The 19,788-nt window shown below is 46.9% G+C and overlaps 1 protein-coding gene across 1 annotated transcript in view; it reads right to left on the reverse strand.

Moving 5' to 3' along the window:
• Positions 1-18,957, reverse strand: part of Lpcat3 (lysophosphatidylcholine acyltransferase 3) — a 34,070-nt gene extending 15,113 nt beyond the window's left edge. The window contains exon 1 of the mRNA XM_005378854.2: positions 18,464-18,957. Coding sequence (XP_005378911.1) covers positions 18,464-18,614 — 151 coding nt within the window. The 5' untranslated portion in view covers positions 18,615-18,957. The remainder of the gene's footprint in view (positions 1-18,463) is intronic.
• Positions 18,958-19,788: the final 831 nt, after the last annotated feature.

Genomic DNA, 19,788 nt, shown 5'->3' on the forward strand with positions numbered 1-19,788 from the left:
ACGAAGCCAGGCATGGTGGGGCACACATATAATCCCAGCACTTGGGTGGCTGAGGCAGGAGGATGGCTGTAAGTCTGAGGCCAGCCTGGACCACAAAGTGAGCCCCTGTCTCAAAAAAACAAATCAAACAAACAAAGAAACAAAATGGTCAAGAATTAGAAAGCTAAACTAAAACTGGTATGAGAAAAGAATCAACAGGACTGACAGGGTGTACGGGAAGGAAAGGTGGTAGCCTGCTGATGTAACAGTGTTATAACCTTTTGCTAGTAAGGCCTCTAAAAGAATTCTGAGGTAGTATATATCCTTCTTTCACTGTTTTTGTTTTGGTGCTTGGGACCAAACTCAGGACTACTGAGCTACAATCCAAGCCCTTTCTCTCACATTTTATTGTTTTGATTATTTGAATCAGGGTCTTACTATGTAGTCCAGGCTGTCCTCAAACTCCTGGTGATCCTCCTACCTCAGCCTCCTGAGTGCTTGGATTACAGGAGTGTACCACCCTATATCTGGCTTTTCTTACATTTTAAAATTGTTATCTAGCCGGGCGTGGTGGCACATGCCTGTAGTCCCAGCACTTGGAAGACTGAGGCAGGAGGACTGTTGCAAGTTCAAGACCAGCCTGGGCTACAAAGTGAGTTTTAGGCCAGCCTGAACTGCACAGGGAGACCCTATCTCAAAAAGACCAAAAAAAAAAAAAAAAAAAAAAATTGGCATCTAAAATTTATAAAGTTTAAAAGGCAGAGGGGTCACTGAGTTCAAGACCAGCCTGAGCTACATAGTGAGTCTGAGGTCACCCTTAACTAAGAGAGACTCTGTCTCAAAAACAAACAAAAGAAAACCCCAGAAAACTATAAACTATTGCAAATGATGTGTGTTTTAACATCCACTGAAGATGTGATTTAAAGTATATATGGTGAGCCAGGCATGGTGGTGCATGCCTGTAACCCCAGCATTTAGGAGGCTGAGGCAGGAGGACTACTGCAAGTTTGAGGCCAACCTGAACTACACAGTGAATTCAAAGCAGGCCTCAACTACATAATGAGATCCTGTCTAAAACGAAACGCAACAAAACAAAACAAAACAAAACAAAATGGATAAAAGTATATATGGTGAATATCTGCCACATGGTTCATTAAATAAGAATTACAAGAGGTCACTGGTTTGGACTCAGCCCCTGCTGGGCCTCAACAGACCAGGCTAAAAATAAAAATCGAGCCGCACACACTGAAGTTCCAGGCCGCCAGCTGCAGTGAAGCTGTTTACCTAACCTTCCCACAAGTCAAACTTCCCCAGCAGGCCAGCTGGAATTGGATCATTCTAATCCTTACATGAAAAGCAACCTGAATAACCTGATGCCAAGCAGTCACTTCTCCACTGCCTCCCTGTCCCTGTCCATTGCCCGCAGCCTCCTGTGCCTGGCTCACTGGTGCTCCCTCCTCCTGTGTGGTAACGTGGTGCTGTTGATTCTAGAGTCAGAAATAAAGCGGGGACTGGGGATAAAGCTCAGTGGCACAAGTGCCTGCCTGGCAAGTGCAAAGTCCTGATACCAAATTTCAATTCCCCGATATCAAAAAAACCCCCAAAAACAAAAAAACAAAACAAAGTACAAAATATAAAAAGTTTAAGGGACTAGGGATTTAGCTCAGCGGCACAAGTGCCTGCCTGGCAAGTGCAAGGTACTGAGTTCGATTCCTGATACCCCTCCCCCCCCAAAAAAAAAAGAGAAATAAAGCGGACCCCTGGTGGAGACTTGGGTTGGGGTAAAGCGTCTGCTAACAGGTACCAGGTTTGGGTCTGGTTCTCAGCAGCCCAAGCCCATCAGATTTGTTGTAACTTTGTCCTTGGTCAGATCCAAATGGCAAGTTTAACTATGGAGCTGGGGTGTGGCACTGCTTGCCTAGCACATTTGAGGTTTGATCTTCAGTGTTGAAGGGAAAAGTCCCATTTCCTTTTTTGGGGGAGGAGGATTTGTTGAGATCTCTCTCATGTAGACCCTGGGTCTCACTATGTAGCCCACGTTGGCTTCAAACTCTCGGCAATCCTCCTGCCTCAGCCTCCAAAGTGCTGAGATAAAATGCCTGGGGCCCCTTCTTTTTATCTTTTTCTTTTGGAACTTGGAATTGAACTCAGGACTTCGGACTTGCCAGGCAGGTGCTGTGCTGCTGAGCTATATCCTTGGTCCTGGGCCCTTTCTTTAAGAAAAATCTAATTTCATTTTAAAATTCCAATACACATGTCAATAATTCTCCCTCCTGACAACCATTTTCTTTTTGATTTTTTTTTCTTTGCAGTGTGGGGGTGGAACCCAGGGCCCTCTTGTGTGGTAGGCAGGCATTTTACCACGGAGCTACATCTCCAGAGCTGATTTTCACACCCCACCAACCAGGGCCTTTGTACTGAGCTACAGCCCCAGCCCTTATATTTACTTTTATTTTCGGATGTTGTCTCACTGAATTGGTAATGCTAAAGTTGCCCAGACTGGGCTTATACTTGTGATCTTGCCTCAGGCTCCCAAGCGCTGGGGTTATAGGCATGTGCCACCTCCACCGGCTTGATGGAAAGATGAGGCCAAAGGTTCCCAAGATTTGACACTAGATAATAAGGTGCTGCTTCTCTTGCTTAATTTTGTGGTGTCTTGTGCAATTCCTATATACTGGGGCCCTTGGGGCCCCTTTGCTTGTTGAAAGGGTGATGATAAGGAAACCGGGAAAGGAGAACCTCTATGCAGACACAAAGCCCAGCACAGCCACGTTAGCAAAAAGCACATGTAGAAGCCGGACAATCCAGAGGTAGCTTCCTCAAAGCTGCCCATGCCACAGTCTCCAGGAGCTGGCACCAGGGACACAGACGCACGCAAGGTGAGGCCTCTTATCTTGAGGCTCTGTATCTCATGACCCTGTGGCGCCACCACAGGACGCAAAGATTGGCTGCCTCTGGCAGTGGTGACAGCTGACGCGCAGGAAAGAGATCAGCTCTCAGGAGACGAGCTGCACAGGAAGAGCAGACCAAGGGCTCGGTCTTGTACTTAAGCAGAAGCAAAGAGACTGAGACAAAACAGGAAAACGAGGAGAATCAGGCTAAGTCTGTGAGAGAGGACAGTTTCAGATGGGAGGATGTTTAATGACATTAAATGCTCAGGAGGCTGAGGCGAGCAGAGCAAAGCAAAATGTCACTGTGTCACAGTAAGGCCCTGGGAACCGGTCTAGCAGTGCATGGTGGACATGCGGCCGGGGGTAGCAGCCACCTAGGAAGCGGGTGAGTGTCGCAGTGGCAATGTGGGCTGTGTGAAGCCCACGCCACACTTCTCCACAGGAGCTCCACTGTGTGTAGTCTATTAAGTAGAGAAAGAGTCCTGAGTATTGGAGAGAGGGGCTCTTCCCTGAAACCTGAGCCAAAGGCAGACGAGGACATTCACAGAAAGGACCATCATGTCCCCAGCCTGTGGATAAGGCAGCCACAGCTTGGAAGGACAGCAGTGTAGCAAAGGTGGAATAGGGGAAAAGAACCCACACCAGGGACTCAAACTAGAACAAAGGACTTTACTGAAGCTCATCTCAAAAAACAAAACTTTTCTAGACCTTGGCAAATTACTACAGGTAGTGGGCTTATTTGCTTTGGTCGATACTGGAGGGCCACATGGAGGGGTCTATCTAGGTATAGCTACCTACTTTTTGATTTTGGAGACTGAACCTAGGGCCTTTGCACTAAGCTACCTTCTCAGCCCCCTTTTTATTTTGGGACAGGGTCTTGCCAAGTCACTAAATTGACCAGGCTGGGCTTGAACGTAAGACCTTCCTGCATCGGCTTCCCAGACTGTAGGGATTACAGGTGTGTGCCACCAGGCCCGGCTTGGCTGCCTGCTCTTTGAATCCAATGTCACAGACCAAGAAATGAGGCTGATGGACTGGGGATCCAGTGCAGTGGTAGAGCACGTGCAACGCAAGCTCCCGGGTTTGTTCTCCAGTACATCAGTAAATAAACAGAAATTTTGTAAAAACTGCTTTCAAACACTGCTGGCTTGTTGTTTGTTTCTGTCAAATGTTTTCTTTTTTTTGTCTTTTTGAGACAGAGTCTTGATATGCAGTTCAGGCAGGCCTTGAGCTCACTTTGTAGCCTAGGCTGTCCTTGAACTTGCAAAGATCCTCCTGCCTCAGTCTCCAGTGCTGTGATTACAAGCTTGCACCACCACTATCTTGTCGAAACATTATTATTGCTACTTTGTGGCTTCCTCTCATTTTTTTCCCCTTCATTAAGATGGAAATTCCTGTGCTAAGGAACTGGCAGAAAAGGGAGCCAGACCTAGGAAAGAGGTAGATTTAGATGACAGGCAACCAATCAGGCACAACCAGCACTTCCTTACTGATCCACTTGAGCCCCAGTTGTGGAGGGTGATCACTCACCTTTAGAACTTGTTCAGATGGTCCTTTATGTTCACCAGATTAAGCTGCGCTGCTAGTAAGGACAGGGAGCCAACCCTGCTTTTGAAGCCCAGCATTTGTCTGTCTCTGGCTGAGTCATGTGCTCGAGTTATTCATTAAAACACTGATTCTTAGAACTGAAGAAATCTTAGAAATCACTGACTCCAAAGACCTCATTACATAGATACAGAACTCAGGCCCAGAGGGGATAACTGACTCGACTCGCCCAGAGCTAACGGGCAGGCTCAGACCAGAACTCCCCGTACCTCATTTCCATTCTAGAACTCCTGCCACGTGTCTGACTCCTGGTGACCTGGGAGTGGAAACTCTACTAACCAGACAAGTTTTGTTATCTAGAAACCAGACAACAATCTATGCTCTCACACTTGTTCATAGACACATGCATACCTGTTTTAATGCTTACTCATTTTCCCATCTGAAAACATTAAAAAAATTTCCCTTTAAACTGGGTACAGTAGGGCCATGCTTGTAGTTTCAGCTACTTAAGGCTGAGGCAGAAGGGTGGCTCACGCCCAGGAACTTGAGGTGAAACACCTCTCACCCACCACAGAACAAAACTGAACACTTTAAAGCTAAATTGAGGTGCACTCTCCTGTAGTTTGTAATTTAATTTTGGGGAAATCTCCCCCTTCTCCCAGTAGCACTGTGGCAGGAACAGAGCAGCTTGTTTCTGAAAGTCATGTCCAGCTGGACACCTCAAGCATTTTGACAACTGTGACATGGGGAACTAGGACACATAATCAGAGATGTCCCAGGGATGAATAAGAATAGAGGGGACATTTTACTTTTTTTTTTTTGTGGTGTTGAAAATTAGAACCATGCCCGGCATGGTGGCGCATGCCTGTAATCCCAGCACTCTGGAGGCTGAGGCAAGAGAATCACTCAGAGTTTGAGGTCAGCCTAAACTTACACAGTGAGTTCAAGGTCAACCTGAACTATAGTGAAACCTTGTCTCAAAAAAACAAAAGAAAAAAAAAAAAATCCGAACCAGGCGCTGAGCACGGTAGGTGATGCTCCACACCACCTGGTGGGGACATTTTTTAAACTGGTGCCAACTAGAAACACAGATGAGACTTGCTCTGGTGGACTGGCATGCATAGAACACGTTTGGATGATTTTCACCCTCAGCACCCCCTCTCCCTTTGCTCCTTTCTAGTTTCCTGTCATCTTTTAGAGGGAACATTTCATTCATTTATTTTTCTGAACCTTAACTCTTTTTTTTGGTGTACTGGAGACTGATCCCAGGTCCTTCGCACTAAGCTACATTTCCAGTCATTTTTATTACTATTACTACTATTACTAATTTTGAGACAGGGTCTTGCTAAACTGCTAAACTGCCCAGGCTGGGCTTCAACTTCTGATCCTCCTGCCTCAGCCTCCTAAGTTACAGGTGTGCAGCACCATGCCTGGCTTAGAGGGAACATTTTGGTGATGAACTAGTGGATGGTTGCTACTTATGAAAAAAAGGGACCATTATGAATGATCACAAATAGTTTTTAGTCGCTTTACCCAACCAAACAGCCCTGCTTTGCTCCAAAGCGCTACCAAAGGTGTTTCTTCAGCGCCACCATTTATGCCAAGAGCTCTGAGTCACACTTCTTCCATTTCATGTGAGTGACTGATGTGTTCACCTGTCAACTGACAAGCGGAGATGGGACACACAGGAATGAGGTTTGCAAGTCACTAGCTTTTTAGACCAGGACAAGGCCCCCTATTGGTGGCTGCACCAGGGACGGTTTCCAGTCTGATCAGCTAGCAGAAGGCACATCACACCACCAGCCTTCTGCTTCAACATCTGGATTACAGTAATTTCCTTTTCAGTTCTACTACAGTTTGTTGGAATGGTCATAGTTACTTCAGTTTTTTTTTTTCCCCTAAAAAAATGTTCTACACCAATTTATAGACTGAAAGCATGTTAACTATAAAAGAGGCTGTAGACTTCTATTATTTGGTACCAGGAATCAAACTCTGGACCTTGTGCTTGCCAGGCAGGCGCTGTGCCACTGAGTTATATCCCCAGCCCGGCTCATCTATTTTAGAACAGGGACATCACATGTTTAGACCGACTTTGAAATGCTTTGAGACACCTACTTGTCTTTGCTAGCAAAGATAAAATACTACCTTAACGGCCCATATTCAGGGCATTTCATTAAATTTGAAGTCTGAGTGAGTGAACCATGTGGTTGGAACTTCAAGCCAGATTATCTGGGCTCTGGACTCCAGCTGATCCAGTTTAGGAATTCAGCTCTGAGCAAATTACTTCCATTCTTTGGACCTCCATGTCTTCATCTGTGGGGTGGGGGAAATCACCTTGAAGGGCTGTTGTGCAGATTAAAATGGAAAATATTTGCAAAAGCATCACACATATACAGAAGCTCCCCATCTGGAGTTTGTAACCAAGGTTTCAGTTATCTGTGGTCAGGAGCCACACACAAATATTGAATGGCAAATTCCAGAAATAAACAATTCTTAAGTTTTAAACTGAACACCACTCTGAGTAATGTGGTGAGAGTTTGCACTGTCATGCAGGGTCCAGCCCAGGATGTAAATCATCCCTTTATCTCGGCTATCCTACCTGTGTATCCTATCAGCCATTGGTCACTGAGATAACTCCTCCGTTATCAGATGGACCACAGTAGGCAGATGTAGCTGTCAGTATCATAGTGCTTGCATTCAAGTGCCCTTAATTTTACTCAATAATGAACCCACGTTGGGCATGGTGGCACATACCAGTAATTCCAATATTCTGGAAGGCTGAGTTAGAGGGTCACAGGTTAAAGTCAGTCTGGGCAACCCAGTAACTTAGCAAAATCTTGTTTCAAAGTACAAAGTAAAAAAGGCCTGGGGATGTGGCTCAGTGTAAAGGTTCAGTGCGAAGGTGCGGGGAGTAGGGGTGGGGATGGGGGAGACCCTGAGGCGTAGGAGGAGTGCTGCTGCCGGTTCAGAGACAGGCTGCAAAGAGCTTCCTTTAAGTAAAAAGGACATAGTACAGCAAGGTATTTCGGGAGAGTGACCACATTTTAACTTTTATTAAAGTCATATGTACACGTGTGTAGGAAAACCCATACTCACATGGCTGGGTGTGAGCCGCACTTTCAGGGGTCCCTTGGAAAGTAACCCATGATAATGGGACCACTATACTTCCTTTAGGACATTCAAAAATATTTACAAGTGGTCCTGCTTTGTATGAACATATCTAAACTTAAGATCTACTTATCTTTCACTTCTGTTATGATACAAACTGTCAGGTGAAAACCCTGAGCCCTTAGGTGTGGGAGGCTGTGCATGGGGCCACTTCAAGCTGACTCCCAGAGGAGGGTGTGTAAGCTGTGGCCAGCACCCCCAGGACACACCTTGGCAGCTACAAAGCCTCAGGTCACAGCCTATCTAAGGCCTGGTGGGTGGGGGGTGTGCGCTGGCTGTGAGTGTGTCCACAGGGTCAGAGCTTTTCATAAACCGGCAGAAGGTACTTTTGTATTATTTCTTCCAGGGCTGGGGTTGAACCCAGGCTCTTGCACTGAGCTACCTCAGCCCTCTTTTTCTTAAAGGTCTCCAAGAGTTTATAAGCTTCAGGTCCCACAGATCGTGGATTATTTTGAAAAGTAATCAACCATCACCAGCACTAAACTAGGTATATGCCTGAAAAGTCTGCTGCTACTTCTGGAATTCCTGGGTCTGTGTTTTCAGGTAATAGGCACATTTCCCACACCAGATCCACAGGGACCTGGCAGGGGCTTGTGTGGCTGCACTGCTAGTTGGGGACAGGATCCCGGTCACGTGGCTGCACAGGCCTGGGGAGGGCCGTGGCCAAGAAGGCTCTGCCAGGACTGTGACTCCCAGAGAGACAGCTGGGATGTGGGCGCAAGGGGTGGGACTTGGAAGCCATTGTGAAAAGAAGAGGCCAAGAGGAGAATCTGGACTCAGCTGCTGTCCCCTGCGCTCGCTGTGCTCACGTGTATAAGGCACACTCCTGTGGCAAGGGCCTCCTTCCTCATGAACCTTTTCACGTGCAGCGGCTGACAGTCATGTTCATTAAGGATTCGTCTGTACACGCACAGAAAGAGCTGGAATCAGGGCAGGCAGGGAAGCAGGGTGGGGGATGCAGGTGTGGAGGAGGGCGGAGGTAACCTGCATCTTTTAAACTAAAGCTATGTTTTTTGTTTTGTTGGTTTTTCTTTATTTTTTTGGCCACTACTGGGGATTGAACTTAGGGCCTTTCTATTTTTATTCTGAGACAGGGTCTCACAAAGTCACCCAGTCTCTGCTGAACTTATCATCTTCCTACCTCAGCCTCCAGAGTGCTGGCATTCTGTCGTGCACCACATCTGGCTAGGAATGACACCTGAAAGAGTCAGCTGTAGCCAGGCTTGGTGGCACGTGCCTGTAACCCCAACCATTTGGGACGCTAAAGCAAGAGAATCACAAGTTCGAGGCTAGCCTGAACTACGCAGGGGCAACTTGTGTCCAACCCTCCCCTCAATTTTTTTTTTTTCCCCCCGGTACCGGGAACCGAACTCACAACCTTGTACTTGCCAGGCAGGTGCTGTGCCGCTGAGCTAAATCCCCAGCCCCCGCCCCAATTTTAAACGAGCCGGGGATGTAGTTAGACACTCTGTGTTCAATCCACATTACCCCCCCAAAAGTTAAACAATCAGCTATAGTCAACCTACTACATATATGAGATGTGAAAAGCTGAAAGCTAATTAGTAGACTCCATTCAACTCACTGAGACCCAAAACAAAATGTACTTAATACTTAATTGAGTAAAGAAAGTCAAAACACTCCAATCAATAAACACTAAGGGAAAGAAGAAAGAGAATTCTGTAGTGCATTGCCTGGAAAATACTGTTTTAAATTTGGGATGAGTGTGCTGCAGACTGAACCCACGGCCACACTAGGCAAATGCTCTGAAGAGAAAATGATTTTTATGTAGTCCCGCTTCACGTTCTGCAGCTAACACACAGGGCTCAATAATAGCTAATGTTTGACTTGTGCTCTGTCCATTTTTACTTGTTTCTTTCTTAAGGAAAAACTGCTACCCAGGTATGTGGGTATATGAGACAATGCAGTTCAAAAATAGTACCTGGAAAGTATTTTAATAGAATTCAAGCTCCCTCTCTTTTCTTTTGAAGGGACGCAGAGAAAGAGAGGAGCAAACCCCACATTCATGTCTTCAGGCTCAAGGACCCTGGGCTGCTGGTGCGGTTGGTTCCCTGTTCTCTGACTACAGCCTCAGCTGGCCAAGAAAGCTTATTGCTTTGTGTACGGAGACCCTGCAGGGAGAAGCAGGGTCCAGGCCCTGTCTGTGTGTGGTCATCAGGTCTGGACATGGGGAGGAGACCCTGGTAAGCCCCAGGAGAGTGGGGACAAGCACGGATGGGTCCCAAGGTGGGGTGGTGGGGCAGCCCTGGGGGGACCCTGGTGCGGATCCCGTTAGAGCAGGTATGAGCAACCTTCTCTCCACAGCCAACCGGGGCCACCAGTAAAGGGGAGGGGCACTTACCAAGCACGAAGGACCCCTCCTGGTCACAAAGCTGGGGTCCAACCCAGACCCTGGCTCCAGTCTGTTCTTGTGCCTGCTCCACTGTGTTACTGCTTTAGTTTCCAGTATTCACGTTAGTGCCTCGGCCTTTCCAGGCACCTACGTACTCCATACAGATGTGCACATACACGCATACCCAGTGCTATCCATAAAAATCTGAACTTGCCGGGTGTCGGGGAGGAGGCCTATAATTCCAGCACTCAGGCGGCTGAGGCAGGAGGATTGCTGTGAGTTTGAGGCCAGCTTGGGCTACATCTGCAAGTTCAAGACCAGCCTACACTACATTGGGGGACCTTGTCTCAAAAAAGTAAAGCAAAAGACACACACACACACACACACACACACGCACACACACGCACAAACAAACTACAAAACAAAAAACCAAAACCCCCCTGAAGCCTGGGTATTAAATACATGAATCTATTATAGGACCTTCTACCTCTCCTCCTGGCTGCTAGTAGCTCTCCTTCCACTTCACAAATTAAACTTCCTTCAGCACTGCCTTGAATACACTGCCTCTTGATCAAAATACTCCAGTGCTCTACCCACTGCAGCACCTAGAATAAGCATCCTTAAAGTCAGAAAACAGACTGTCCAGGATGGGCTTGAACTTGCAATCCTTCGGTCTTGGCCTTCCACAGTGCTGGGATGACAGTGCACGTACCATGTGTGGCCTCAACGTTTCCTTTTTTTGTTTTTTGTTTTTTGATGCTATGTGGCCCAGGCTGGCCCTGCACTCATGATTTTTCAGCTTCAGTCTCCTGACTAATGTACAAGTTTTAAATTTTGATCAAGTCCAACTTACCCTGACCATTCCAGCCAGACATGACCTACTTTCCACACTAGTATTTCAGTATTACAAGATTTGGAGACAATTTTGAAAATACAAGGAAATATAATCAAAGGAAATCTCTATCATTTTGATGTTAAACCAAGTGCAAGGGTGACAGGTGTGGCTTAGACACAGACCACATGCTTAGTACGTGCAAGGCCTTGTATTCTACCCCCAGCACCAAAACCAAACCAAACCAAACCAAACCAAAGCAACAAGCCCAAAAGACTTAAAATCTGGAACTTCTGGTGAGATGGTGACCCCAGCACTGTGACAGCCATTGGGTGTGGTGGACTTGTAGGGAGAGGCTAGAAGCACTGACCCATGGCACTTCTGTGGTGTGACAGTGCCTAAGTGACACGGGCACTTGGAAGCTGGCTGTGTGTTTTAGGGACATATGCACAGTGGCTGGGTGCGGCTCAGTGGTAGAGGGTTTGCCGAGCGTGTGGGAGGCCTGGGTTAGACCTCATGTTGCCACACGGACAGATAAACAAGCAAGCAAGCTATCTAGGAGCTCCTGTGCCTGCCTTCACTTTCCATTCTTTCAGAGAGCTAATGACAAATGAGGAATTAAAAAGTGGACTCAGGCCACCCTATAACTGAAGCATGAGGATTTCCAGGAGTCATGTGGTTTGGTATTTTCAGTCAGGGCCCTGGTGTGTTTGTACTTTAATCAATTTTTAAAATTTATTTACTTATTTATTTAGACATGGTATTACCATGTAGCCCAGCTGGCCTCAAACTTGAGGTGATCCCCCTGCCTCAGCTTCCCGAGTGCTAGGATTATAGGCATGCACCACCACACCCAGCTAACTCTACTCAGTCTTTGCCACTTTGGTCTGAAGTATGCAACATAGGAACCTTCAAGGGCATTGGTCCAGTTGGCTTTGCTTGCTGGTGGTAGTTTTATATTTATGGACAGTAATCTAGTATGGTGTCCAAGTCCATCTGAGTTTAGAACTGCTGTCACAGCAGAAGCAGGAAATCTTTCAAGCTATGAGCCATTTATCACATCGGCATGGATGCCACTTCTCATCACAGCATATAAATACACAGAGGTCAAAACTATAATATTCTGGGATTTAATACCCCAAAATTTGTATGCAATATATGACATGCAAATCCTCTATTTTTAACTATGAATGCAGCCTAAGGAATTATTATCTCGCCACGTGTACTTCTGTGTAGCAGACATGATCATGTATGGCTTTCTTATGAAAATACCATAGCAACATAAATGCTTGGTCTTGAACAACACCTTTAATTGATAAAAGCTTTTAATTCTTAATTTAAATTTAACCTGTAGAGCGAAGTGTTTAAATAGTCCACTTGAAGACTTCACGTGAGCCAAAAACAGAATTAAGTCTGATAATGTTGGCCTAATCTTCCACCCACTCTGACAAATTCTCCCCTACATTTATAAATCAACTTCTGTACCTGAAGCCTCTGGTATTAAACCATTACACATGGTTCTTACCCAGAATCCTTCATCCAAGGTGTTTCAGGCTACATCTGTTTCAGTGATCTTCAAAACTACTAATAGGAGGAATTTAGGTGTAAACATCAGTGCATTTCATGCCCAAAGGGAATTTTCACCCAGAAATTACTTTTCTTTTTCCTAATTTTCCATACCCCCCCCTTTTTTTTTATTTTTTTAATTTTTTTTTATTTTAAAGAATAAAAGAAGGATAACATAGTAATAGGGGGGACTTAGCAAATTACAGACAAAATGGTAGGAAATTATCAATGGTTATCGTTTTACATATTATTATCTACAAAATAGTTTCTCAGGAAAACAAATAGACAAATAATAGTGAATTACAGACAAAAGAGGTAGGAGATTATCAAGAGTTGTTGTACTATACTTTGGTATCTTCAAAGTGGCTTCTAAAGAAAATAAATAGAGCTATACATGAGTGACCTATTGAAAAATCATTAACTATTCTCAATGGTTGTTGTAGGAAACACATAATAATAAACATACATCCATTTATGAAATAGAATAGGAACATTACAAACTTTACACAGTTATGGACAGGTTAGTAGGAAAATGTCAATGGCTGCTGTAATATGTGGTGGTATCTTCAAAGCATACCCCCTTTTGAAAACAGGAATAATGACACATATGCCAGCCTTTAGATGTACAGATTACAGGTAAGTACTGATGGTGTCAGTAAGCTCTTGTTTTACCAACGGAGCTCTAAGTGAGTTCTAAATCTCCTGGTGCTTGATGTTAGGAAAACCTCCACGCACTCACATGCACGCAAGCACATTCCTACCTTAAAATCTGTGCCTAAGAAGTCTTTGCTACTGGGGCAGCTTTCCCTGGCAGCTGCAACTGGGACACCTAATTTTTGTTAAAGCTCCAAGTCACACTTAATTAACTGAATCAAGAAATGTAAGAAGTTCAATTAGGTTTTTTTTAAAAATAGTAGTGGGGATTGAACCCAGGGCCTCCACACTGAGGAACTACATCCCCGATCCTTTTTAAAATTTTGAGACAGACTTTCCCTAAGTCACTAAACTGCCCAGGCTGGGCTAGAATTCAGTGACTTCAGCCTCAGCTCCCCAGGGCTGGGACGATAGGTGTAGGCCACCACGCCCAGGTAGGAGAATGTTATACTGCTCAAGGCAGTTGATGCAAAAATAGAAAAGCAAAGATAAAACTACTAGTCAACTAATTCATCTCCAAAGGAGTTCAGCACCTGACCTCATCTGAAGGTGAGGCAGATGGTGAAATGATGATGAAAGTTAAAACAATGCATGAAGAAACACACCCAATCTGCCACACTCTAGCTCTAGGGTAGCAAGTATAACCAGAGGGTGTGTTAAAAGGCAGGCTCTGTTTATGAATCTGGGAGTGTTTCCACAGCCTACCTCATTTAGTCCTGCAGCAATCCAAAGAGCAAAAGGTCTTAAACTTTTCCAGGAGCCCTGCACAGCCCTTTAGAATTAGGAAATTTCTTCGATGACTGTATGATTTCTAAAATTCATATGAAATTTGCACTCTGATTTAAAATACTGCTGCTTGTTACAAATTCAACATAGTTATTTACCAGACAAACTGCTTGACTGTCAGCCGCCTGCTCCAGTAGAGCTGGCCTTTGGGCCAAGGGGAAGAGGAAGACTGCAGCAAGCCCACATCTGCCCTGCTATATTTGGCCACCTCACCCTGCTAGCAGCCTTTTCTATGACTCTTTCAGGATTGTTCTACTATTCTAAGCAGAGTGGATTATTTGCTGTTCCTCAGATTTTCCTATGCTTCCCAATCTCCACATATGTGCTCATTATTCTTTGCAGCTGGAGAGCTCCCCGCCCATCTCTCCCTGACTAGAATCTTCCCACCTCTTTGAGGCCTGGCTGCAAAGCCCTTTTTGCCCTCTAAAACAGAAATCCCATTGCTGGAAGGCTGTAGGGCCTCGGAGGAGTGCTTTCATGCCAGCGGCCCTGCAAATAATCTCCAGGGCCCTAATTTACATATGCTTCTGTAAAGCAGTGGTTCTGTTTGACAATAAAGTTATGCTGGAATCCAAAACATGAAGTCTTGGATTTTTTTGCCTATGTAAGATCTTGGGATACAGAAACAGTAGTTGGAAAGATACATTTAAAAGAAATTCCCAAACAAGAGGCTTCAGATGATAATGAAATGTGTGGCTACGAATTACAATACTGCTACCTTTAGAACTGGAAGGGCTCTCAAAAGCCATCTAGGATGATTCCCCTACGTTATAGCTGAAGTTTTTGGGTCCTGCTTTATATTATGGCCGGACGTCTCATTTGTTTACTTCATGCTATTTAACTTCCATATTGGTTAGCTTTAGTTTCCTTATGTTGTGATTTCAGAGCTACCTGAAGAAAGTTTTTTGAACTGAATAATGGATTTTTCCTAAAAAGCCAGTGGTGATGTTGGTCTAAATGGAACAAACAGAAGGTTCCTCTGATTTCAAAGGTGGCTGACATCAGTGACGCTAATTCTGAGCTGGGCATGGCCAAGACCAGAAGCGCTTGAGCTCAGTACCATGGCCATCTGCTCCATTTGGCAGCTCTGGCTGTGGAGGGAATCGCCTGGGTGATTACATCTTGGTTTAACCAGAAGAGCAAAGAGGGGAAGAGTTGTCACGAGGGTTTATCTCTTCCACTCTACACATTCCTCCCAGTCCCAATATGGGGCTCCAGAGCCTTCGGGAACAGAGTGTGACTTCAGGCAAGGTACTTAACCTCTATAATCCCTAATTTCCTTCTGTATAAGGGAGATAACAAACACTGTAATTATTTTATTAGTAACTGCCAGGTTTGGGCAGGGAATTGCCTGTGGAGCATTTATTTAGGACAATGTTTAAGCAAATCCTTAATAAACAAAAATGCCAGCTACTATTATAATCAATAAGGGACAGCAGAGCCCAGCGTGGTAGTGCACGCCTCTAATCCCAGCACTCGGGAGGCTGAGGCAGGAGGGTTGCTGTGAGTTCAAGGCCATCCCGGGCTACATAGCAAAGGCAAGCCTGAACTGCATATCACTGCATATCGTGACCCTGTCTCAAGAAACAAACAAAATAAAAGGTAGCAACATTAATCAAATAAATTAGATCATAGTGCTTGCTTTGATGGCATATACAAATGAATTAGATTTTCTTTTCGTATGTATTTCTATGGCACTTAGTTCCCTAGCTGATTCAGTTATGATACCAATACTAACTCCTAAGACTGCATCTTTTTTTTTTTAATGAATCTTGCTATGTAGTTCAGGATGGCCTTCAACTCACCATGTAGCCCAGGCTGAACTCAAACTCGCTGCGATCATTCTGCCTCAGACTCCTGAGTATTGGGATTACAGGTGTGTGCCACCATGCCTGGCTCCCTAAAAGTGGACTTTTGGCCCAACTTCTTTTCTGAGTTCAAAACTAACTCTGCACATACTTGCAAATGCCCTTGCAACCAAAAGTAAACCCCAAACCAGACATTGGCTGGCCCTCACTAACATCTGACCCTCCTCTTGATTTCTGTACGTGGCCACCCAGGCAGTGGGAATCATTTTTCTTCTTGTTTTTTTTTTTTTTAAAGCTATTTCTTTATTCCAAGTCATTCATCTACACATTCACTTATTCAACAAATACTTTTGAGCCTTCCTGTTACTGTTCACCTGGGTACAGTGTGGTGAAAAAACTGATGTGATGTCTGCCTTCGCATGCAAATGCACAATTATAAGGTGTAATATAGTGTTGGAAGGAAATTTCAGTCAGTGTGAGAAGGGGAGGCACCGGCAGTAGGAGTCTGGAAGGAAGTTCAGAGGAAGGACCATGAGGCAGGCGATTAGGGCAAGTGGGTATGGCCTGTCAATTAGAAAGTTCCAGGACCAATGCAAAGAACAGGTCCCCAAACTCTGCAAATGGAGCCAATGAGAGAATGCTAGAGAGCTGGAGCAGGTTTCTGATAGGACAGCCTGGAACTGACATCAGTCCGAGGTGTTGAGGCGGGACAAAACACCAGGCTGCTGCCCACCAGGGTGGGCTAGGGTGTGCTCCTTCCCAGTGGCCTGCCCTCACTATGCAGTGTAGTTTTCCTGCCTTAGCTGGTCTGAGCTTGCTCTGCAGAGCACGTTTCTTTTCCTACCTTTAATAAACATAAAGCCTCGGTACCGTTTGCCTTTGTCTTGACCTGCTCTTTGTTCAGGAGAGAAAGAACCTAGAAAGCACCTCTGGGAGGAGACTCCAGCGCCCCAGACCAACTCAAAAGCCATGTGGCTGAGCTCTGAAGGGAGGAGGGTGCAGCAAGCCATTCACAGTGGCGCTGGTGGCAGAGGCCCAGCCTTCCTGAGGACCTGACAGGGGCGGGGGCTTGGTGGGGCAGAAGGCACAGCATTGGCTTTTGAGCAAGAAGAAAATTACAGAGCAGTGAGGAGGACGCTTGTGTGGGACCCACACTGTGGTGACGGGGAAGGGGAGATGGTCTGAGACACCATTTTGGTGTGTGGCAGATGAGGCACACTGAGCACTTATTACCTTGATAACTGGTAGTAACAGGAGAAGAAAGGTAGGGTACAGAGAAAACACTCTCCTAGTCAGTTGTACGGCCCATTACAGTGCCTAGGAGTTCACAAGCAGTATCTGATTATATTGGCACAGAAAAGACAAGTGCCAAATCCTAAATCCAACGCTAGCTCCACTTAACAGCTTGCTCTTGGTGTTACGGTCTCAATATATAGTTGAGAAATCAACAGTGGGCTTCTGACTAACGAATGTAAACACTCTTCATCACCGACCCCAATTCCAACAAGTAACTGGGTCAGAGCCAGGTTCAAAGCGCAGGAAGTTCAAAGCGGGTTGCTACAAAGAATCCTACCTAGATGGGCCGCTCATAAATTTGGGTTATGCCTGGGTGACGCAATGCACCACTGAAGATCCCTTCACCTCTAAAATCTTACCATTCTTCAAGGAGGGGAAAGGCAACCTTTATCTAGAAGGAAATCACCTTGCTTTGATATATAATAGGCAAATGACAATGATGTTATCCAAAGCTGTTTAAATATGAATTAGTGCCTCCCCCATTATGTAGACGGCCTTGACACCCTTCAGGCTATTATGTGTCAATGTCTCTACTGACTACAGGATAAACTTCTGGCATCTAAACCCTGCCACACCTGCACAACCTTATCTCAAACTTTTTATGGTTGAGATCTCTACTCGTGCCCCATTCCTCTTTCCTTATCCCTTTAGCTTAATTCCCAACTTCGCTCTTCGAAACTAAAATTCTGCAACCCTCCTAAAAACTTCCCACCACTCAAATGCCTTTTTATCACCTACGATTTTGACCCTAGTATTCTTACAGGACTTTACAGCAATTACTGTCCTCTTTTTAGGTCCGGGGTTAAGTGCCTTGTCTAGGTTCGCACTATTCGTGAGCAGCAGAAGGCTGGGTCTGATTCTTTTGCCTTTAAAGACCACATTACAAACCATGGAGTACAGCTGCGGTTTGAAAAAAGGAAGCCCATAAACCAGTTATAATACAGCTTGTTGCGACATAAATTCAGACAGCACATCCTTTGAACCATATGGGTAATAATCACGTGGAACAGCATGGACAGTTTTAAAAGGGGTTGTTAGTTCTGTTTCCCAAGCACAGTATTACAATGATACTCCATGGTCAATGACAGGGGTGGCTAAGGATTAAAAAAAAAAAAGCCATATGGCTTAAGAAGGAAATATTAAAAAGGGGACAGAAAGAGATGAAAGCGCAACAGGAGCTGGCGGTGCACAAAGTAGACACAGGGCATGTAATATGGGGCTAGGGAGGCCCCCTAAGTTAGGGGGCCTGCTGATAAAGCGTGCATGTATCGGGCTGTTAAGAACAGACAGCAGTACACACAGCCAGCCCGAGTGCAACTCAAGAGCGACAAGCAAGACAGGTCAAGGGGACGCCGCGGAGCACGGCGTGACAAGCAGGCGGGCGCCGAAACAGGGGCCAGGGGGTACAGCGGGTCACGGGGGAAAAAGGTCCGGAGGGCACAGCACGCCAGACTCGAGACAGGACTTCTTGGTGTCTCTAAGGGTTCACGCCCGCGCCCCACACAGCCTTGCTGGGGAAGTCCTGTCCCCATTTCCCCTCGATTCTTGGGGACCCCAGAGGGGGCGGACGAGGCAGGAGGGTCCTTACCCAGGAAGATGGAGATGATGAGCCGCAGCGCCTGCTCCGACGCGCCCAGGGACGTCGCCAACTTGTTCAAGCTCAGCTCCTCCAGCCCCGGCCGCAGCTCCCAGCTCAGCCCCGCCGCGGTCCACACGTCCCCCTCCACCGCGGACGCCATCTTAACTGCGGGCGGGCCCCAGGGACCCCCGGCTCCCAGCGCCCCGATTGTGGGCAAGCCGCTGGAGCTTCACCCCCAATTCCGGCCGGGGGCCCGCCCACGGCGTGCGCATTGGCCGCGGGCCCGCCCCGGCCGCCGGGCCCCGCCACCGATTGGTCAGACGGCGTGGGGGCGGGGCCTAGCGCGGCAAGGTAGGAAGCGGGCGGGCCCGGGCGTTTGTAAGGCAAAGGTGACTCGGCCGAGAGTGACAGAGAGTGACAAGGGCCCGTGAGGCGCGGGCGGGGCCTGGAGCCGGGGCCGCCCCGATTGGAAAGGGCCGGAGCGCGCGGCGCGGTGACCGCACTCCCCGTTCCACAGCGCTCGCGGGTGGTGTCGCTGGGGGCGAGAGTCCGGCCGGGCGCTCGGCGCTGCCCTCCCATTGGCTGAGAGCGAGCAGGCGAGAGTCGGGGCGGGGGGGGTGTGTGTGTGTGCACCGCCCAGCGCGGGGTTACTCGCGGTCGCCGGCGCGCTGGGGTCACTGGGGCAGCGAGCTAGAGCGGGAAGCCAGACGTCTCTCGCGTGCCCTCTAGCGGCGTCCCGCGCACCCACCGCCCCTTTTCCCATGTGGTGTCTCTGCGTTGTAGTCGGAGTGCTGGTGACCGAACCCTGCATGCCCAGCAAGCGCTCTGTCCTGAGCTGCATCCCCAGCCCACCTGCAGTTAGCCCCAGTAAAACGCAGCCTCACCCCCAGAGGCAATGGCATTAGCATACACATTTTTGGTTTGTTCTGAGAATTGAATCCAGGGCCTTTGCACGGAGTCACATCCCTATTTTGTATTTTTTATTTTGAGATAAGGTCTCGCTACATTGCGGAGGCTGGCACCAACTTTTTTGTTGTCTTGGTTTTTTTTGAGAGAGTTTCGATATGTAGTTCAGGCTGGCTTTAAATTCTAGCCCAGACTGGGCTCCGATTCAAGGCGATCCTCCTGCCTCAGCCGCCAGTCTGCTGCTGTTACAGGGGTGCACCACCACACCTGGCTGCTGGCTCCAAGTTTTTGATTTTCCTGCCTCAGCCTCCCAGTGCTGTCAAGGATATGCCTATTTAACATTTGCTGTTTTAATGAACAATTAAACTATGCCAGGCGTGGTGGCGCACGCCAGTAATCCCAGCACTCGGGAGGCTGAGGCAGGAGGA

The sequence above is a fragment of the Chinchilla lanigera genome, unplaced genomic scaffold (assembly GCF_000276665.1).
Source record: "Chinchilla lanigera isolate Chin_1 unplaced genomic scaffold, ChiLan1.0 scaffold00012, whole genome shotgun sequence".
Taxonomy (NCBI): domain Eukaryota; kingdom Metazoa; phylum Chordata; class Mammalia; order Rodentia; family Chinchillidae; genus Chinchilla; species Chinchilla lanigera.